Source organism: Schistocerca cancellata, chromosome 1 (assembly GCF_023864275.1).
Source record: "Schistocerca cancellata isolate TAMUIC-IGC-003103 chromosome 1, iqSchCanc2.1, whole genome shotgun sequence".
Taxonomy (NCBI): domain Eukaryota; kingdom Metazoa; phylum Arthropoda; class Insecta; order Orthoptera; family Acrididae; genus Schistocerca; species Schistocerca cancellata.
This window is the reverse complement of record NC_064626.1, coordinates 867,628,892-867,648,709: the sequence shown is the minus strand read 5'-3', so window position 1 is coordinate 867,648,709 and position 19,818 is coordinate 867,628,892. Positions and strand designations below refer to the sequence as shown.

Sequence of the window (19,818 nt, the reverse complement as noted above, 5' to 3'; positions counted from 1 at the left end):
TGTAATTGTAATCCCTAAGTATTTAGTCGGATTTACAGCCATAAGAATCGTGACTTATAATCGAAATTTAGCGGCTTTCTTTTAGTACTCCTGTAAATAACTTCACCCTTTTCTTTATTAAGGGTCAATTGCCACTTTTCGCACCATACAGATATCTTGTCTAAATCATTTTTCAATTCATTTTGGTCATCTGATGACTTTAGAAGTCGGCAAATGACAACGTCAACTGTAAACAAGCTAATAGGGCTACTCAGATTGTCTGCTGTGTCGTTAATATAGATCAGGAACAATAGAGGGCCTATAACACTTCCTTGGGGAACGCCGGATATTACTTCTGTTTTACTCGATGACTTCCCGTCCATCACTAGGAACTGTGAACTCTCTGACATGAAATCTCGAATCCAGTCGCACAACTGAGTCGATATTCCATAGGCATGCAGTTTGGTTAGAAGACGCTTGTGAGGAACGGTGTCGAAAGCCTTCTGGAAATCTAAAAATACGGAATCAATCTGACATTCCCTGCCTATAGCACTCATTACTTCATGAGTATAAGGAGATAGTCGTGTTTCACAACAGTGATGTTTCCTGCACCCGTGCTGACTACGTATCAATAAATCGTTTTCTTCAAGGTAATTCAAAATGTTCGAACACAGTATATGTTCCAAAACCCTACTGCAAATCGACGTTAGTTTACTACGCGATGTTTTCTGCACAGTCGTTACTTAATCACTATGTGAACTATGCCTGTCGGTTTAACTGTTGGGTGTGCGCATGTCCACACTTCAACATAGATCAGGAACAATAGAGGACCTATAACACTTCTTTGGGGAACGCTGGATATTATTTCTGTTTTACTCGATGACTTTCCGTCTATTACTACGAACTGTGACCTTTCCGGCATGAAATCAGGAATCCAGTCGCACAACTGATGCGATATTCCATAGGCACGCAGTTTGGTTAAAAGACGCTGGGGAAATTAAACATGTACTTGGAGATACTAACTGACCTAAAAACATACGACTTGTAATACCTACAGCTGGTTGACAAATGACGCAAATACTGACGTAACGTTGTTCGGTACTCTACCCTCGGTCACCAATAGAAATATCTGCACTTACACCCATTACACAGTGTTATTTCTGTGTTTTCACCCAACTTGAGAGTATAGTGCGAAAAATAAAATTCTGAAGTTCTATTGTTCGCACAATACATTTACTATTGCTGGCGTCGTCTTCCACAGGCGATGTTTCAAGTGTGTTGCAAGTGCTTACTACCTTGAGTCCTCTCAGACTGTGCAGAAAATGGAGTTAGCCCATCAAAACATTCCAAAATGTATCTTCTAACAATCAAGCTCAAAAATCTGTGTAAGACAACCACCCCTCACTGCCTTGGCTCACTTTTGAACACGCGGATTACGTTTTCTGAACGTGTCGTCATTTCACCGTACGTTCGTTGGGGCGAATACAATAAAAGTTTGACTCACAGGAGCAGCGTGAGGTCGAGCGCCATGATCGCGGCGGAGAGCAGGTGGAAGGCGCCAGGGAAGGACTCGATCGTCGCCTTGAAGACGGCACTGTAGACGGGAGGTCCCACCAGTGGACACAGCGACTCCAGCGTCACCGCCAGTGCGAACACCTGGCCTGTGGACACACAAAACAGACGGGCGCTGCTCATCTGTCTCTCCACAATGCAGTCACCTGGATACAGTGGCCTTCAGCCTCTTCATTCCCCACATTAAATTTCAGCAGCCTCCTGTAACACCACAACTCAAATCCTTCTGTTCTCTTATGAGTCCAAAAAACCAAAGAATGTTGTGCTCCAGACATACGTTCCTCAGGAACGTCTTCCTCAAATCAAGGCTTATGTCCGATACTAGTCGACTTCTTTCCTCGAGGAATGCTCTCTTAGCAAGTGTGGTAGTTTCCTTAATTCTTCTTTATTCGTCCATCAACGGCTTATTCTCTTTTTTTCCATGGTAGAAAAATTTATTGGAATGGACGCTCTGTACTCTTCACACCGACAACTTATTTCATCTTCAATCAGTTAAGCACACAATTCCAAACCTTCGTAGAGACACTCAATGCACCTTTTCATCAAACCGCTCTCTCTTCCTTGTCTAAGGGTAGAAATTGTTTTCACTTTTGATGGTAATGTCTTTGGTTTAAAATTCTCCGAAAATTTTATCTGAATGTATTTGTATTTTCTTCTTTAGTCGATTAATAGCAACATTTCTTCGTTCACCTATTATCCCTTCCCAGTTATCTTTCTTATATCTGTATTTGTCCGTCTAACTACTGTGATTACGGCTTTTAGTAATGAAGATTCATCCTCAACTAACTAATACAATAACATTCATTACTCCAATAACTACAGCTTTAGGAATCTGGAATCGTAGCTCATCATTCCTCAATGTTGCAGTTCCCACTTATTTCTGCAATGATTCTGGCCAACAAATCTCTTAATGTCGAACCTATTCAAATGGTTCAAATGGCTCTGAACACTGTGGGACTTAACATCTGAGGTCATCAGTGCCCTAGAATTTAGAACTACTTAAACCTAACTAACCTAAGGACATCACACACACCCATGCCCGAGGCAGGATTCGAACCTGCGACCGTAGCGGTCGCGCGGTTCCAGACTGAAGCGCCTAGAAGTGTTCGGCCGCTGCGACCGGCGAACCTATTCCTCCTAATTACTAAATTATGATAAGAGTCTATGTTTGCTCCTTGTTACGATTTACAATCTAATATTTGATTTCGAAATATCTGTCTGACAATGACGTAATCCAGCCCGTATCTTCTTGTTATTTTTGAATAGAAAAATTTGCAATTACTAGCGGAAATCCGTTGTACTGTCTTCTATTTCTTCCTTCTACTATATTGTTCCAAAGCCCCTTGATTATTAAATAAAAGTTTCCCTTTACGTACTGTGTACCGCGTTCATTTCCATCATATATCCCTGCTATCTCGTCGTCTACTGCTTGTGGTATTGGCAGTTGTAACTGAACTGTAATTGTTCTCTTTCATTGGATTTAGATTCTGTTGAGAATAATCCTATCTCTGAACTGTTCAATGTGACTCACACCTTGCCGTACCCTAGTAGCCATAATGGATCTTACTCCCGTTACGTCATTTCCTGACGTGATCGACAGTACCATTTTTTTTTTTTTTTTTTTTTTACCAGATACCTTCATCTTCCTTCCATTTCAATTCACTAACACGGAACTCCTTGAGTGCGAGGCCGCAAAACGCCAGTGATGTTTACGGCATTCGACGCCCCACGTATTGTCTGTCATCCAAACTCAGTATTGGCTGCTAATGGCGACAGGGTTTGGGACTGGAGGAATCCAATGGTGGGCACAGCATGAGGCTACGGAGCATAGTTGAACTGTTCATTCGATGAGTAACCCAGAACAATGTTACAGGGCTAGTGGTGTTGATATAAAGCAGAGCAATGGCAACGATAAGCAAACCAAACATTGCATTATATCTACAACAGTTGTCAAAGTTAACGTATCGCCAGAAAGGAACCCAAGGAATTTCGAACAGTGAGAAAGAAGAGGCAAATGAAATATCAGTGATTCCGCAAGAGGTGTCAGTGGAATATGTGGTGTCGTGTACGCTCGATTGTGAGGACAATGTACATGAGGAGTACAATGATGACGACGGGTGCTTAACAAGGGAAATTAATATTGAAACAAATCATGAAGTCAAGTAGTTCACCATCCTTCTCGTACAGGGAGCCACATATCTCGTCTCTAGTGAAATGTACTAAAGGATAATTGTTGTCCAAAGAGGGCTTACTAAGCATAATTACCTACATGGAAGATCAACCGCTGTATAGGAAAAAAGATAAGAAAACAATTATGAATAGTTTTCGATTAAGACCGTAGCAATATGACAGTGTTATACATAAGAAAAACTACGGATATTCAAGGGAGGACAAGACGCACTTGGTACAAAAACTGGCGTTTGCGCATTTCAACGATGCTCGATGCAATTTATAGGATGTGCATGATAGTGACCTACTACGTTATTCAAAGCACTTTGGGCAAGACATAGATTACATCTATTTTAAGGGAAGCAGTGGATGGTTGCATAACTTCAAACAGCGCTACAGAATTGGAAAACGTAAGGTAATGAAATTTAAAACCTAGTGTCATCTTGACGATGCACAGCAAACTGTGGAACCGACCCGAAAATTTGTAGATGAGATAGGAAAATTTATCCCATCGTTCAGTAAGAAATTTGTTTTCAACTCCGACCAATCTGGATTTCAAGAGGAAATGCATGTGAAGCGAAACTTGGAAATAAGAGTACCAAGAGAATTGTATCAATGTCAACTAACATCAGCGCCTTAACGTATTCGTATACAATTATGTCGACTATTGATTTGGAGCCGGCCGGAGTGGCCGTGCGGTTATAGGCGCTACAGTCTGGAACCGCGTGACAGCTACGGTCGCAGGTTCCAATCCTGCCTCGGGCATGGATGTGTGTGATGTCCTTAGGTTAGTTAGGTTTAAGTAGTTCTAAGTTCTAGGGGACTGATGACCAACAGTAGTTAAGTCCCATAGTGCTCAGAACCATTTGAACCATTTTTTTTATTGATTTGGATGACAAATTGGCCGGAAAGTTATTTACTGTGCTGTGAGAAATTAGAGGTGCTTTGTTCCCTACGATTCTTTCTCGTGTGTGTGACCTTGCAAGGGTGGTACGGAATATTTACATCACATCAAGCAACAGTGGGAAAATGGGTGTGAGAAAACTACAACTATTATATGAGCACTGCTTTTGGCCAATAGCTGGTCAGAATAACTTGTTTTGCTTGATTCATGGTGCATATAAACATCATTCTCCTTTTGAGCAAACTATACCTTCTAATAAGTGTGTGACATTGCTATTCACAGCACGGGGAACCACTGGACAAGTTCAGCATCTGGATGTCTGTATTATTCGTGACAACAAAACATATTATCGCGCTAACTGCAGCTAGGCGTTAAAGGATAGTCACTTTTACGGTAAGTTTCACGACAGACTGTTTCGCATTCCGTTTCATGCCGTCACACTCCATCAGTCCTCATCACCCCGTTACACCAGTGTGATTTTACATGCGTTCTTTAAGAGTGGATACCTAGCTGAACGTCCTGTGCAGTTTGTAACTCCCAAGGAACTCGCCTTCGATCTTGATGGCGCGAACCTCTGAGATCACTGTGGCGCGCCATTTATCATTCGGTGTTCATGGTGCAAGTTAATGGTTTGTTTTGAACATTTCTTGAATGTCGCCGATGTCCATTTTGTGAAGTGTAATACAAACAGCCCGTAGAAGGTTGATGTCTGCACCTCCCAGGCATTCATTTCCTGTCGTCCTCCTGATGCACATGGTGAGTCATTAGCAGTTAATATTTTTCTGTCATAATTGTTAACACAACATTTTCTAATTGGCCTAACTGAAGATTGAACTTGCGACCTCACACTCAAGGGGTTTCGTGTAAGCCCTCTTAGATCTACGTTGCAGCCTTCATATTTCCATTTTATGATGTAATACCTCCCTTATTACATTCCGGTTCTGACACTCAAACCTCCGACTTATAGAATGTTGCCATTTAATTTATCTTTTTTTTTCTTTTCCTCATGATCACATCCCAGTTAGCTAATAAATCGTAAAACTGCTGTTATAAAGGGAACTGTACTCACCTATTTCGTCCTTGGCGACCAGCCTCGTCAGCATCGCCCTTACCAGAACCCAGATCAAGGCTCCGAAGCAACCGATGGCTCCGCCTGCAAACAAATCAGAACACATTTCATTGAGAGGAGACCTATAGCGTCGGAATGGGGGAGGAGTGGAGGTATTGACGATGAATACAGTTGGTCGATGTTTTCCCTGAATATACCCGGTATAATTACACAGAGAAAACATAGCAAATGATATACAGGAACAACATATAGGAGGAACCCACGTAACTCAGACACTGGAATAACATAGAGTTGGAGTAGGGATAGTCATAACTGCTAATAAGGACATAACTCAGCGAACACAAAATAAAAATTCGCAGGATAGCTGACAACATACCCAGAAACATGTACCACGACTCCGGTGATATGGCGTGGATTACGGCTGCAGAGATCTTGCAGGAGAAAGTGATGAAGGATATCCAGCCGTCGCCCAACTTGAGCCACCGCACGAACACCATGACGCCCACCAAGGTTCCTGCAAAGATGGAACGCCTTGTCTTGGAACAGTAACTCATTTTGCGATCCATCACAGCAGTGTGCGGATTTTAGTAAACATTACTCTCGTAGTACTTATTCTGGTACAACTGTATTCGGAAACCTCTGCACGATATTTCTAAACAAACCACGAAATCTAAGAAAGCCGAATATTTACAGTCTTACTGAAAAACAGTCTGTTCTACAATAGAACATTTTTAATGACAGTATTTTAAACTCGACAAAACCGGAGAAAATTTCTAACTAAGAGACATATAAACTTATATATAGATCACCAACACCGCAGCACATATTGGAAACCTAATCTAAATGGTTTTACTGGATACTCACTTGCCGCTGCACTTAGGGTAGCATTAAGCGCGTTGAAAGAAAAAGCTAATTTCTGATCAGTCCTGTTGAATAAATATTTATTATCTATCTCTTTGCATCTTCAGCTGTTTTAGTGTTGAACCTGTGTATTGTTCTCTAAAATGACGTCGAGTACTTTAGGACGTGACAGGAAGCAGAAGTAATGTGGTTAGCCTCACCTGCAGCAGTGGTGCCATTGCTGAAGAATCTGAACAGCAGGTTGTCCTCCATCGTCCACTGGAACTTGGCGTTCACGAACTGGTAGTAGACAACACCTTCTCCTAGAAATGCGGAACACAGCATTGCACGTTGAGTATTTCCAGATACTGGTCCAAGTACGAATTGAAATAAAAAACTCTTCTGTAGTTTCGGTTTCTATATAGTTTCTGCAGATGAATGTAACACCTTTTGCATTCGATATCACTTGGTCACTGAATATCATCTGAACAATTCATAAGCGCTGTTGATAAAACTACCTAGTACAATGAAACAACTACTGGTTGTAATTTAGTCATCTGCCTCTATCTTCTCTACTAATGGGAAGCTACACACAAGGGTAAGGTTTCTGAAAATGAATGGATGCTAAGCATCAAAATGTATTCACATGAAAAGTACCTGTCAAGTGGGAACGAGGGACCAGCACACATGTAGTGAGAGAAATTACTTCAACCTTCGACATGAAATTCAGAATACATTACTTCCTGCTTCGGTAAACAGCTGTTGCGCTGTATTAAAAATTGAGGACAAGGAATAAAATTATCTTTGACTTCATCATACCAAATTTAAAAAATAACGCTGGCAAGCTCCTACAGAAGCAGAGAGTGCGTAAAAGACGTTGATATGAGGGGTTCCATTATATATATATATATATATATATATATATAAATCTCCTATAGTTTCGGTTCCTATATCGTTTCTCCTCATATATATATATATATATATATATATATATATATATATATATATATATATATATATATATATATCACTGGTCATTAAAATTGTTACACCACGAAGATGACGTGCTACAGATGCGAAATTTAACCGACAGGAAGAAGATGCTGTGATATGCAAATGATTAGCTTTTCAGAGCATTCACACAAGGTTGCCACCCGTGGCGACGCCTACAACGTGCTGAAATGAGGAACGTTTCCAACCGATTTCTCATACACAAACAGCAGTTGACCGGTGTTGCCTGGTGAAACGTTGTTGTGAGGCCTCGTGTAAGGAGGACAAAAGCGTCTCATCACGTTTCCGACTTTGATAAAGGTCGGATTGTAACCTATCGCGATTGCGGTTTATCGTATCGCGAAATTGCTGTTCGCGTTGGTCGAGATCCAATGACTGTTAGCACAATATGGAATCGGTGGGTTCAGGAGAGTAATACGGAACGCTGTGCTGGATCCCAACGGCCTCGTATCACTAGCAGCCGAGATAACAGGCTTCTTATCCACATGGCTGTAACGGATCGCGCAGCCACGTCTCGGTCCCTGAGTCAACAGATGGGGACATTTGTAAGACAACAACCATCTTCACGAACAGTTCGACGGCGTTTGCCGCAGCGTGGACTATCAGCTCGGAGACCATGGCTGCGGTTACCCTTGACGCTGCATCACAGACAGGAGCGCCTGCGGTGGTGTACTCAACGACGAACCTGGGTGCACGAATGGCAAAACGTCATTTTTCCGGATGAATCCAGGTTCTGTTTACAGCATCAAGATGGTCGCATCCGTGTTTGGCGACAACGTGGTGAACGCACATTGGAAACGTGCATTCGTCATCGCCATACTGGCATATCCCCCGGCGTGATGGTATGAGGTGCTATCGGTTACACGTCTCGGTCACCTCTTGTTCGCTTTGACGGCACTTTGAACAGTGGACGTTACATTTCAGATGTGTTTCGACCCGTGGCTCTACGCTTCATTCGATCCCTGCGAAACCCTGCATTTCAGCAGGATAATGCACGACCGCATGTTGCAGGTCCTAGACGGGCCTTTCCGGATACAGAAAATGTTCGACTGCTGCCGTGGCCAGCACATCTCTCACCAGTTGAAAACGTCTGGTCAATGGTGGCCGAGCAACTGGCTCGTCACAATACGCCAGTCACTACTCTTGATGAACTGTGGTATCGTGTTGAAGCTACATGGGCAGCTGTACCTGTACACCCCATCCAAGCTCTTGTTTGACTCAATGCCCAGGCTTATCAAGGCCGTTATTACGGCCAGAGGTGGTTGTTCTGGGTACTGATTTCTCAGGATATATGCACCCAAATTGCGTGAAAATGTCAGTTCTAGTATAATATATTTGTCCAATGAAGACCCGTTTATCATCTGCATTTCTTCTTGGTATATATATATATATATATATATATATATATATATATATATATATATACGCCTCATTAGATCGAAACTGTATCCTTACTTTTTGTCGACTACATTCTGTTCACTGCGTACAAAATAATATACGCATTGAACTTCGTTCCTGTTTTCCACAGTATTTTAGCTTTGTGATCCCGCGAAATCTATGTAAAGAGTTCATCTTAAATACACTGACAGAAAAAAAATCGGATCACCAGGAAGAAGTTGTGCGTCATAAACGAAAGTTGGAAGCCTTCTTTCTACATCTGAAAGATAATGTCTTATCAAATTCTGCACCAGTCACATAGGAGTGGATTTAGTATCGCCACTATAAGGAGGCTTTGAAAACACGTTGTACCAGACGTGAGAGTTAGTTACCTTTGAGATTGGACGTGACGAATTGATTTTAGTCGAGAATGCTTTTAAGGCGACAAAGACGCAATTTTCAACACCTCACTGAGTCTGAACGAGGTCGTGTAATTGGCCTACGAGAAGCTGGATGTTCCTTCCGTAATATTGTAGACACTTGGCAGGAGTGTAGCCACTGTACACGACTGCTGACAGTGATGGTCACAAGAATGTACAGTTGCAAGCAGACCGGGCGTTGGACAGTCACGTGCACTTCAGAGAAGGAAGACCATCGTGTTTGGTGTATGGCTCTGGCGCATCGTACTGCATCTGCAGCACCAATTCGAGTAGCAGTTGGCAACACACTGACATAACGAACTGTTAAAAGTCGGTGGTGTCAAGCGAGAGCTCATCGGAGGGCAGGGTGGAGGTCTGTTGTGTTTTCTGATGAAAGCTGGATCTACCTCGGTCCCAGTGGTGGTTGTGTATTGGTTAGAAGAAGGCCATTTGAGAGCCTGCGACTTATCTATCTGCGTCACAGACACTCTGGCCCTTCACCTGTCTGGGGTGCGATTTCGTATGACAGCAGGAGCACTCTCGTGGTTATTTCACGCACCCTGACTGTAAAATTGTATGTCAGAGTGGTGATTCGACCTGTCGTGCTGCCATTCATGAACAGTATTCCAGGGAATGTTTTGCAAAAGGATAACGCTCACCCACATGCGGCTGTTGTAACCCAATATGCTCTATAGAGTGTCGATATGTTGGCTTGATCCACTCGATCACGAGATCCGTCTCCAATCGAGTAAATATAGGATATAATCGAATGACAACTCCAGCGTCATCCACGAACAGCATTAACCGTCGCTGTATTGACCGATCAAGTGCACAGGTATGGAACTCCATTCCACAAACTGACATATGACACACGTACAACTAAATGTATGCACATTTGCATGCTTATATTCAACAGTCTGACGGTTATGTGCGTACCGGAATTTCACATTTGCAATGGCTTATCTCGCTCTTGCATTAACCTGTGATCATGCAATGTTAATCACTTAAATATGTTACCAAGACAAATGTATTCCTGTAATTTCCTTACTCTACGTTAATAATGTATTGATGTTGCGATTTCTTTTCCGTTAGTGTATATAGAAGCCCAACAACTTTAAATACCGAGATAGTTCTGGAGCAGACTTGCTGAATTGTGCTTCAATATATCAGAAAATATCAAGTGTGAAGACAATGTGATATTTCACTCCGACTTTATTCTCTATTACAACATGTACGACTCTTAACAAAAAAAAAAAGACTATTAACAAAAATAAGCTCGTAGTGATTTTTCGTATGTCAGTGCGTGAATGTGGACATACCTTGGGAGATAAGGACGCTAGTGACGGCCACGAAGATGACGATGAGGATGGCTGTGCGTCCGTGGTGTGGCCGCTTCATCAGGGACGTCTTGAGAGCGTCGCGCACCAGCTGGGGGTGGAAGATCCCCTTGCAGCAGCTGCAGCTCCCCTAAGCACACGAGACACGTTAACATTAGTTTATGATAAATATATTACATCTCTCCTTGTTCAGTGGTGCGCGTAAAACAGGCTACCAACTAACGTCTTGTGGTGGTGTACAGCGCGCAGTGGTCTCTGGCAGCAGGAAGATGGAGTACAGCAGACACAGCACCATGAGGCCGGCAGCCAGTTGGTACACGCCTTCGTAGTTGAGGCTCAGGAACAGCGGCGTGGACAGCCCTGACCCCAACATCACAGCCAAATACTGCGACACGTCCAGCAAACCTAGTCTGCAAGGAGCAGTTTCAGGATGTCAGGAGAACTTTGCTCTTGAGACGTGGACACTATTACGAGACGTGTTCAATACTTAATGCAACACACATTTTTCTGAAAGTAGGTTGGTTTTATTCAGGATTCCAACACACCATACTATCCCTCACTCTTTTGGCTACAAAACCCTATTTAAACATAATCTCCATTCAATGCGACAGCCTTACGCCACATTACTGGGAGGGCTTGTATCTGGCATAATACCACTATATTGGTCGACTGCGGGGCCAACATCTTACTGCGTCAATAACTTCCACATCATCCGTGTGGAGTGCATCTTTTATTGGGCCAAACAGATGGAAGCTCTTTGTGGTCTTCTGTTAGATGGCGAGGAACCAAGCGGACATACACCCTTGAGTAACCCAACTGATGGACGAGTCTGTCACCACTACCAACGAAGATGTACGGTTGAGCGGCGAGGTGATTGTGATCCGTCGATCGTAAAGAGAGTGTCCACACGTTTCAACTTTGCAGGAGACATGGCTGTGTACGACCGCCCGGCATATGGGAGACTGGACAGGTTCGCGCGACCTTGTTGCGATGATGACAGACGTCTCACTCAACGACTAGCCGTGCTTTTATTCACTGCTAGGTCTCCTAGATATTCCGCAAGTTCCTATGAATATCTATGATTATCTAGTTTTCCGCCAAATGAAGCTCAAGGACAGTTCTGAGCTTGGAACACACCTCTGTTACAGATGCCATTTTTGAAGGCTGCGTATAGCGCCGCCATCTGTCGAAGTACCATGAAACCACAGGGGCTGAAGTGGGAATATTCCACGATGTTTCACAACAAATTCCACATTTTTTCAATCGAAATTTGCCGAGAAAATAAGTGTATCGAATTACTTATTGAACACCCTCGTACATTAAAAGTAATGGGTCTCCGGGTCTTCAGATCTGTATCATGGTCTCGCCATTACTATTGCTGTGGATCGTGATCACATTAAGTCTAAGTTAATCTGATCATACTCTCTGGCTGGACATGCGGGTTGAACCCCTCTACCATCCTCCACACCTGCAAATCCTTAATCCGTCCCATCCTCTGTTATGCCAGTCCTGCCTGGATATCCGCCCCCCCCCTCCCAAATTCTATAAGTCCCTCCAGAACCTCGAGCGCCAAGCACTCTGCCTTGCCTTGTGTATACGCCTCCCGTCCCCCACACGGGTCCGCTACGACCTGATTCCTTTCCCCCATCTGCTCCTCTTACTTGAACATATCCGCATACTCTACACCTCCCGCCGCCTTGATCCCCCTCATTCCCTGGTTGCTCCTCTCCTCTACAATCCCCGCCCTTTGCCCCACCTTCACTGTTATCCCCCCTACGATCCATCTCTACACCCTTCATCTCCTTTCCCACGGTGGCTTCCATCGACTCCCCCTCCCGGATGATACCCTCTCTCCCTCCATGTATCCCTCCTATCAACTCTGAGCCTCACCTTCCCCTCCCTTCCTCTGTCCTTTTCCTGGGCTCCCTCTTCCCCCCCTCCCTTCCATCCTGTTTTTTCCATGCCTACCCTCTCTCTGCCTCCCTTCTCTCCCCCGAGTCCTTTTGCATTTCCCTCCTGTGCCTTTCCTCATTCCTCTCTCGCATCTGCCCTGCCCCCTGCCCCTCTTATGAGTCCTCTCCCTTCGTTGGTCCCCCCCTCTTTGTTTTCCTCTCCTCCCCCCTTTATTTTCCCTCATCTGTCCAGGTCCTCCGCCCCCCCCCCCCCCCCCCATCCGCCCTGGGCTGTGGTGTGTCATCTTTGTGTTGACGTTTTAGTGCAGTGTTTCCAGTGAGTGTTAAGCGTTGTGCGTCTTTTCCAAAGTGTTGTGAAGGGACATCATACTGTCGCTGGATGTGATTTTTATATCTCTTGCGAACAGAAAACAGACTGTCGGCGTGTTTTTTAATTGTCTGTCTGCTTCCTGTGTACTTTAGTAGCATCTCCAACCCCTTTGTTTTATGTTTTAACTTTCCACAATTTTCCGCCGTTTTACAATTTAAGTCACCGTTTTATCGCCTGCTTTTATTGTTTCTTATCCTCTTATGTTTTAAAAATTCTGTAGGCTGAAGAGCAGCGTATTAAGCTGCTCCAAGCCCGCCCCCTTCGGGGGAGAATTGAAATTCAATAAAGGAAAAAAAAAAACCTGATTGTAAACGTTAGCGCTGGCATTACAAATATTTATACATCACGTACAACTGCCACATAAAATTAATAACCTGTAATGACAAAATCGTCTGTAAGAAAAGACGATGGCCATTGGCTTAATTTATTAATCTTGAACACGCCACTTGTGACGAGCTATTTTGACCCAGGCTTTGTGTGTGGCTCTGTATTTTTTTAAATTTTCATTTCTGTATCGTTTTTCTTTACGTTAGCTATTTTTTTGCATTTTGTGTAATTTGTACCAGTGTATTTTACACATGTATTTATGTGATTCTATATCTCGCCCCTATGAGAGATTTAATATCAGTGCTTAATGTTGATAACGCAGAGAATGAGGCAGTTGAAGGATAGTGCAGGGAGTTCAGCGAAGGATTAAGACGAAAATATATTAAGGAAAAAGCTTAGCAATTTTATTGATAAGAGGTTCGTCGGAAAGAGAAGAAGGAAAGGTTTCGATCAATGTGGTCTGTTGAAGGTGCAATAAGAGAACAGTCGTACTGAGAGATAAGACGACATTCGTATTCGCGATATATTTCTTCTATGGCTTGTAATGACCAATAGTTCAGACAGGAACGCGAATTTGCAAGAGGAGAAGATCACAAGAGGAGAAAGAAGCAGAAGATAAAAGACTTGGAAGAGAGTAGGGAAGATTAATCTTAAAGACGACACAACGTACTTTGAATATACTAGAGCCTCAGAAAGTTCCAGAGACAGCTGGCGGTAAACTGGAATAATTCAGCTGTGCCATAAATCATCCTGGAATATACAGAATATACGAGTACAATTTACATTAGAAAAGCGACTCTTTAGCTGTCTTATATTGCCGAGATATGTACGCTGAACTAATATCGTCCTGTGGTAAAGCGTATTGCTTGGTTAGATGCAGTTATGATTGGTATTGTATCTACGGGCCGAGCGTCAAATATTGTTTGACTTCGAAAAGTACGAATAAATGGGTGAACTGTATAGCAAATAGTATGTTAGTCAGCCGCCCTACGTTACTCTTGAGTGGTGTTTTCTACGATCAGCAGTCAGTTGCGTCTTGTCACGTTTTACGATGGATCAATGAAAACAGGTTTCTTTTTATTTTAGTGCGTCTTGACTGTGTGACTCTTCGGAGCAGACGTTGCAGCTCCATATGATTTGCGGAATTTGGCATCGCTGTATTTGCTCCAGACCATAGAGTAAATTTCTCTGGAGTGAGCATTTACATGCGCAGAACAGATTTTGTGTTGTCAACATACATTGCCGGCCTGGTCACGTGTTCTCGGGACGTCGTGTGTTTGTCCGTATAGCGCCCTGTATATTTACAATGTCACTACATCCCAAGTACAGACGGATTCTTTTCGTACGTGTCGTGGATTATTTATATACGTTGCGCAGACATTTTAACAGTATCCATTTGATACCGGGAATAAACCAGCTACGTAGCTTTTAAGGGCAAGTGATATTGCATTCTGCTTCTTTGCGATAGGTGTCACAGATCAGATGCACTCTATTTTTGGTAGTTTTCGGTATGATACGGCACTTTATAGTATTACAGGGCCTGACGTACATTTTTGCAGTGATAGTGTTGCAAAACGACTTGACAGTACGCTAGTACTTTTGCAAGTGTCCGAAAAACACAGAATTTTCCACACATTAGCGATTATACCCCTGCTAATTCGTCCTTTTTTCTACTATTTCTGCGTATTTATTTTCTCGTTTTTGCGACCTAAAGCACAATTTTTCTTACTGGTGACACTTTGAAGTATTTATTTAACGCATTTTAAGTACTTGCTCCCAGTTTATTAAATAAATAGTAGACTGAGTAAGAAGGGGGGGAAAGGCGATCGGAGAATAAATGTGCTGTAAAGCAAATACAATTGGTCATGTAACAGTCAACCCATATAACACCATTAAGGGAAGTGGAAAGTGACACAAATGAAAGAGTTTGGGGACATGTTTAGTAATATTTTACTCTCATCTTGACTTTTTGCACTATTGTCATCACAGTTTGTTAAGGTTTCTGAGTGTAAAGATGAAACAGACACCTCAGTGTACAAACCTATGCCAAATAATGCAGAATGAAACACATTTCTCAGTGAAAGAAAGTAGAAAATATGATAACCACAAGTTATATATACGAACCTGACTAATTTCGTTTTACAGTTGGTTTTCGTGTGGGTACTTTTGGTAGTAGGTGCTGTGGAAAATTAAAAATAGTTTGCATAGCATCTACCTTCAGCCACACACTTCCAAATTTTTCTCTGTCTAAACATTCCTCTTCAAAGTGTTTTGAACATACTTTGGAATATTTTGTGGGGACAAAATTACTCGTCCTTATTTTCTGGAGCCACATCTCTACTCGTTGTTCATCCTTCGGGGAACTAAAATATAAATCACAAATAATCATTACCCATGTCCTAGACACACTTAACATGGTCTCCTACTGTAACTTTTTAGTAAACAATAAGGTTTGGACACACATATTATACGAAGACAATTACAGACTCCCACTCTATTGAATTTATCTGTCTCCCGTTTTTCAAATCTATGTACATAATCGACAAGTCACTGATAAACGGATGGAGGATAGTATTTGCTGAAACAACTAACCATTCCCTTTCCTGTTCCACTAGCAAATTTACGAGAGGAAGCGATTGTTTGTAAGCTTTTGTACGAGCCGTAATATCTATTACATAGTCATAAAATCGTAGAAAAATAGGTCTACAGAATCAAGCCTTAATTATAATGCATCTCGAAATTTTTAAACGTATACAGTGTCTCTAACTAAGATGATAACTATAATTAGAGCTACATGGTATGTACCCATGAAAAATTACTATCCCTCCTTTCACATATTTTTCTTTGCATCTGTAGAAACAACAGTAATTCACTATCGCTATTACACTATCAACAAACGGTGAAAACACAACAAAACTCTTGATGTTATAAACTTCGAACTCTGCAGAAAGCACACACGCACAGAAAAGTCCCGAAAACACGTGACAATCCTGGTTTAATGTTGACAACATGCGCAGAACGCAATGCTCACTGCAGAGATATTTACTCTATGCTCTAGACCAGCGATGAATGAGCAAAGAAGCATCGACACCAAAGATATCACAAGTCATTCCAGGTAAGGAGCAGCTAAAAATATATCTATGCAATCACACCATAAGATGTTCATTGGCATTTGTCAAAACAAAATTCCCGAATATAAACATTTAAAGTGTGTCACATGGATTAATGTCAGCTTTCGGCTTATCTCTTTTATAATGAACTCGCAATACTCACCAGATTAAAATTATGTATGTGCTATAAATGACCAGTTAATTGCAAGGACTTAACATAATTTTTCACGCAACTAAGCGTTGGAATAGTGAAGCCACTAGTTTTAGTACTTTACTACTCTGCAGACATTACAAAACTGAAGTGTAAAGAATGTTTTTTTATAAAATTATTGGAGGTAGACTGCTTCCTCGTTGTATTGATACTTTGGAGCACTGTCTACCATCATTCACAGGCACATTTCTTAACACATCAACACTTACTCTGAAATGTTAGTATACAATTTATTTACTTGTGTGACTAACTTAACATGTATTCATTTTGTGTGTGGAATTTGTGTTTTGCGTAGAAACTTTGGTCAAAAGGGTTGAAGAAGTGTAGCAAAATGACAGATGTTTTTTTGCTTGTAGGCCCTTGTAGAATAGGATGCATAGCTGGACTATAGCAATATTAACTGGTCATATAACAATCTTTATCGAACAGAAATAGCAATAGGGACCAGTTACAGGAAATAAGAAGCAGCTAAGAGCGTTTAATATGTTCTCCTCATTCACACTGACGTAAATCACAGTTCAAAGTTCGATGGCATGCTGAAAAGTAATGCCTCCGAATTTTTATGAGAAAATACTTAAGACTTTTTAAATAAGGCAAACGTTATTAACATTCTAGACCTTTGTTCTTCATGTCTACATATTTATTTCTCAACACAGTCTCCCGGGGGCTAACACATATCTCTTAACGAGAGGCCAGTTTGTTGATACCATCACTGTAGAATGTTTGACAGGGTTTACGGAGCCGCTTCACCTCTGCTTGCACCGCTTAATCAATATCAAAATGAAGTCGTCGAAGATGTTTCTTACGTTTTGGAAACTGATGAAAACAGATGGTGCCACGTCAGGATTGTGTGGAGGATGATAGATTACAATGAAGCCAAGGTGTCGGATTGCTGCAGATGTCGCAGCGCTCGTGTGTGGTCTGGCATTGTCATGCTGAAAGAGAGGGTATTCCATTTGTGGACGAATTCTTCGATTTCGAAACTCGATTACAGCGCGCTTTCTCTCACGCACCGACATAGTTGCGTTACACACGCCATGTTACACGCTACAATTCGGAGCCCTCTAGCGGCATAGGATTGTAAACATCTAGATATAAAGAATAAAGGTATAGAGTGCTAATAAAGTTCGTTATATTTAAAAAGTTTTAAAGAGTTTTCACATAAAAACTCGGAGGTGTTACTTTTCAGCCCACCTCTATACATTTATTCCAGAGAATTCACAATTTGTACATAATGGTTCAGTGTGAATCTCATTATATGAGTAGTAAGCTCGTTTATAAATTATTCTTTTCCTTGGTGACCAAGCTAAAAATGTGTATTAATGTGGATCGCGGGTGATGACATCCGGTTGCGTAATAGCTTCTGCCCACACGATACGCCCTCGAATTCACATCTCCACAGGACTCTTCGTGTTGTACATGTTCATCAAATAACACACCCCTCGATATAATTGCTTAAATGATTCCTACTTTGACTTTCACATGTCATTTCCCAGACTTTTTCCCAAGATGTTAGCTAACTCAAAACCATTACTAATTCCGCTCATTAGTAGTGAATGTTAGAAAAGAGAAAGGCTTGCAAACTCTTGCAAGTTACAAAAGTACTTAGTTTAATTAACAATTAAAACATGAACAACAGTAATTGACAAACAAACATAAGCAAGGAAGAACAAATTTTGACAAGATAGGCACTACAGTGAATGGAGAGGGTATTTCGTCTGAGAAGACGCACTAGGCCTTAGCACCACAAACGCACCTGGCACTCTACCCCACTCCAGCCCTGTCCTTCGTGCTTCTTGTAGTAATAATTTGGTAGATACAGAAAGATATGTTTGCACCCACAAGCACTCGCGTACACACAGCAGAGAGATCCCTCTTTGATAGACCTAGTTCGAAGACGTTTCTGGCAGACTGCGGTGCCGAGGTCCCCCCCCCCCACCCCCGCCCCCCCAGTCTACTGTGGCTGAGGTGGTTCTTACTTCCTCGATGTCCTGGTGCTGTCCGCGGACGGCACAAACGACGTCTTCGTGGTCGTATTTTAAGGTCTTCTCTTGGTGGCAATACTCGTGGCTCAGGTCGTCGCCAGCAACTTTGGCATCGACGGCGTTGGCAAGCCGCCTTTCACCGCTACGATGTTCGGCTTCTGGAGTCCTCTCGGTGTTTGGAGGTGGGGCTCAACGAAGGTGTTTTTTCTCCTTCTGTGCCAGCCTCACCCCTCCCCCCCCCCCCCCACCCGCGCGATGATGCACTTGGCAATGGCTTAAGCTTGTTTCATGCGGAAGCCATGGGTCCTGCTGCGGCTCTGGACAACGTCGTTGGTGGTCTAGATGGCGTTGCATCCTGCTCTGAATCTCCTCTCGACCTCGCGGCCGTGACTGCAGCGGGCCTTAGATGGATGGACGTTAATACGACGTTAATACGATCATGTATGGAGTTGATGTAATCGCGGCCAGGCAGAAAGTGACTGATATCCGCGTCCCACTGATGTTAGTCAGGTGTTGCAGCCGAGGACATCAATGTTGCACCGTTGAATCACACGTGTAGTCGTGCCTGCCACATGTCTGCCAGCTTTATCGTCGTTACCAGCGAGTGTCCTTCTCACAGAAGATGTTTCTCGAGGGCGCCAGCCTCCAGTTTTATTTCTCACCGGTCTCCATCGTCCCCTGGTGGCAGCGTTTGCTGCAGTTTCTGGAGGCGGCTTCGTCAGAGGATGCGGCCTACCCATCTGGGGGTAGGAATGCCGAGGCCCCAGGGCGAGATGGGGGTGTGGAAACAGCCGACGGGGGTGTCTGCTGGGAGTCGAAGCCAGCTCCGCACTGCAGCTCGCACACAGGAGTTGGTGGCCTTTAGTGCACCCAAGCCTGTGTGAATACAGGCGAGGCCGTGGTAGAGGCTCGGGAGAATGACGCTGGAGAGCGCATAAAGCCGCTGTTGAGGTTTCAAAGGTTATCTGGAGACGACATCGATCTGCTCCTGCAGCTGATGCCTCAGGTCAAAGAAACACTGCCTTGGTGACGAAAGCTGCAGGCTGAGGTACTGGAATGTCTCTCCCACACTCAGGGCCAGCATGGTGGTGTTGCCAGCTGTGAAGGTTCTTGCATCTTTCACTTTAACGCCACTAGCGCGAGGGAAAGACATTTAGAACCGTTTACCTGCAGCCCGAGCTGGCCCAGGGTTGTGACTGCCGAGTCGATGAGGTCCTGCAGTCCT

At 43.0% G+C, this 19,818-nt stretch overlaps 1 protein-coding gene across 1 annotated transcript in view; it reads right to left on the bottom strand.

Moving 5' to 3' along the window:
• The window catches only part of LOC126162530 (proton-coupled folate transporter-like), an 81,943-nt gene that overhangs the window by 16,860 nt on the left and 45,265 nt on the right, over positions 1 to 19,818 (bottom strand). The window contains exons 5-10 of the mRNA XM_049919105.1: positions 10,901 to 11,087; positions 10,660 to 10,807; positions 6,755 to 6,856; positions 6,070 to 6,207; positions 5,694 to 5,777; positions 1,484 to 1,640 (exon numbers count right to left, since the gene is read on the bottom strand). Of these exons, the coding sequence (XP_049775062.1) occupies positions 1,484 to 1,640; positions 5,694 to 5,777; positions 6,070 to 6,207; positions 6,755 to 6,856; positions 10,660 to 10,807; positions 10,901 to 11,087 (816 nt within the window). The remainder of the gene's footprint in view (positions 1 to 1,483; positions 1,641 to 5,693; positions 5,778 to 6,069; positions 6,208 to 6,754; positions 6,857 to 10,659; positions 10,808 to 10,900; positions 11,088 to 19,818) is intronic.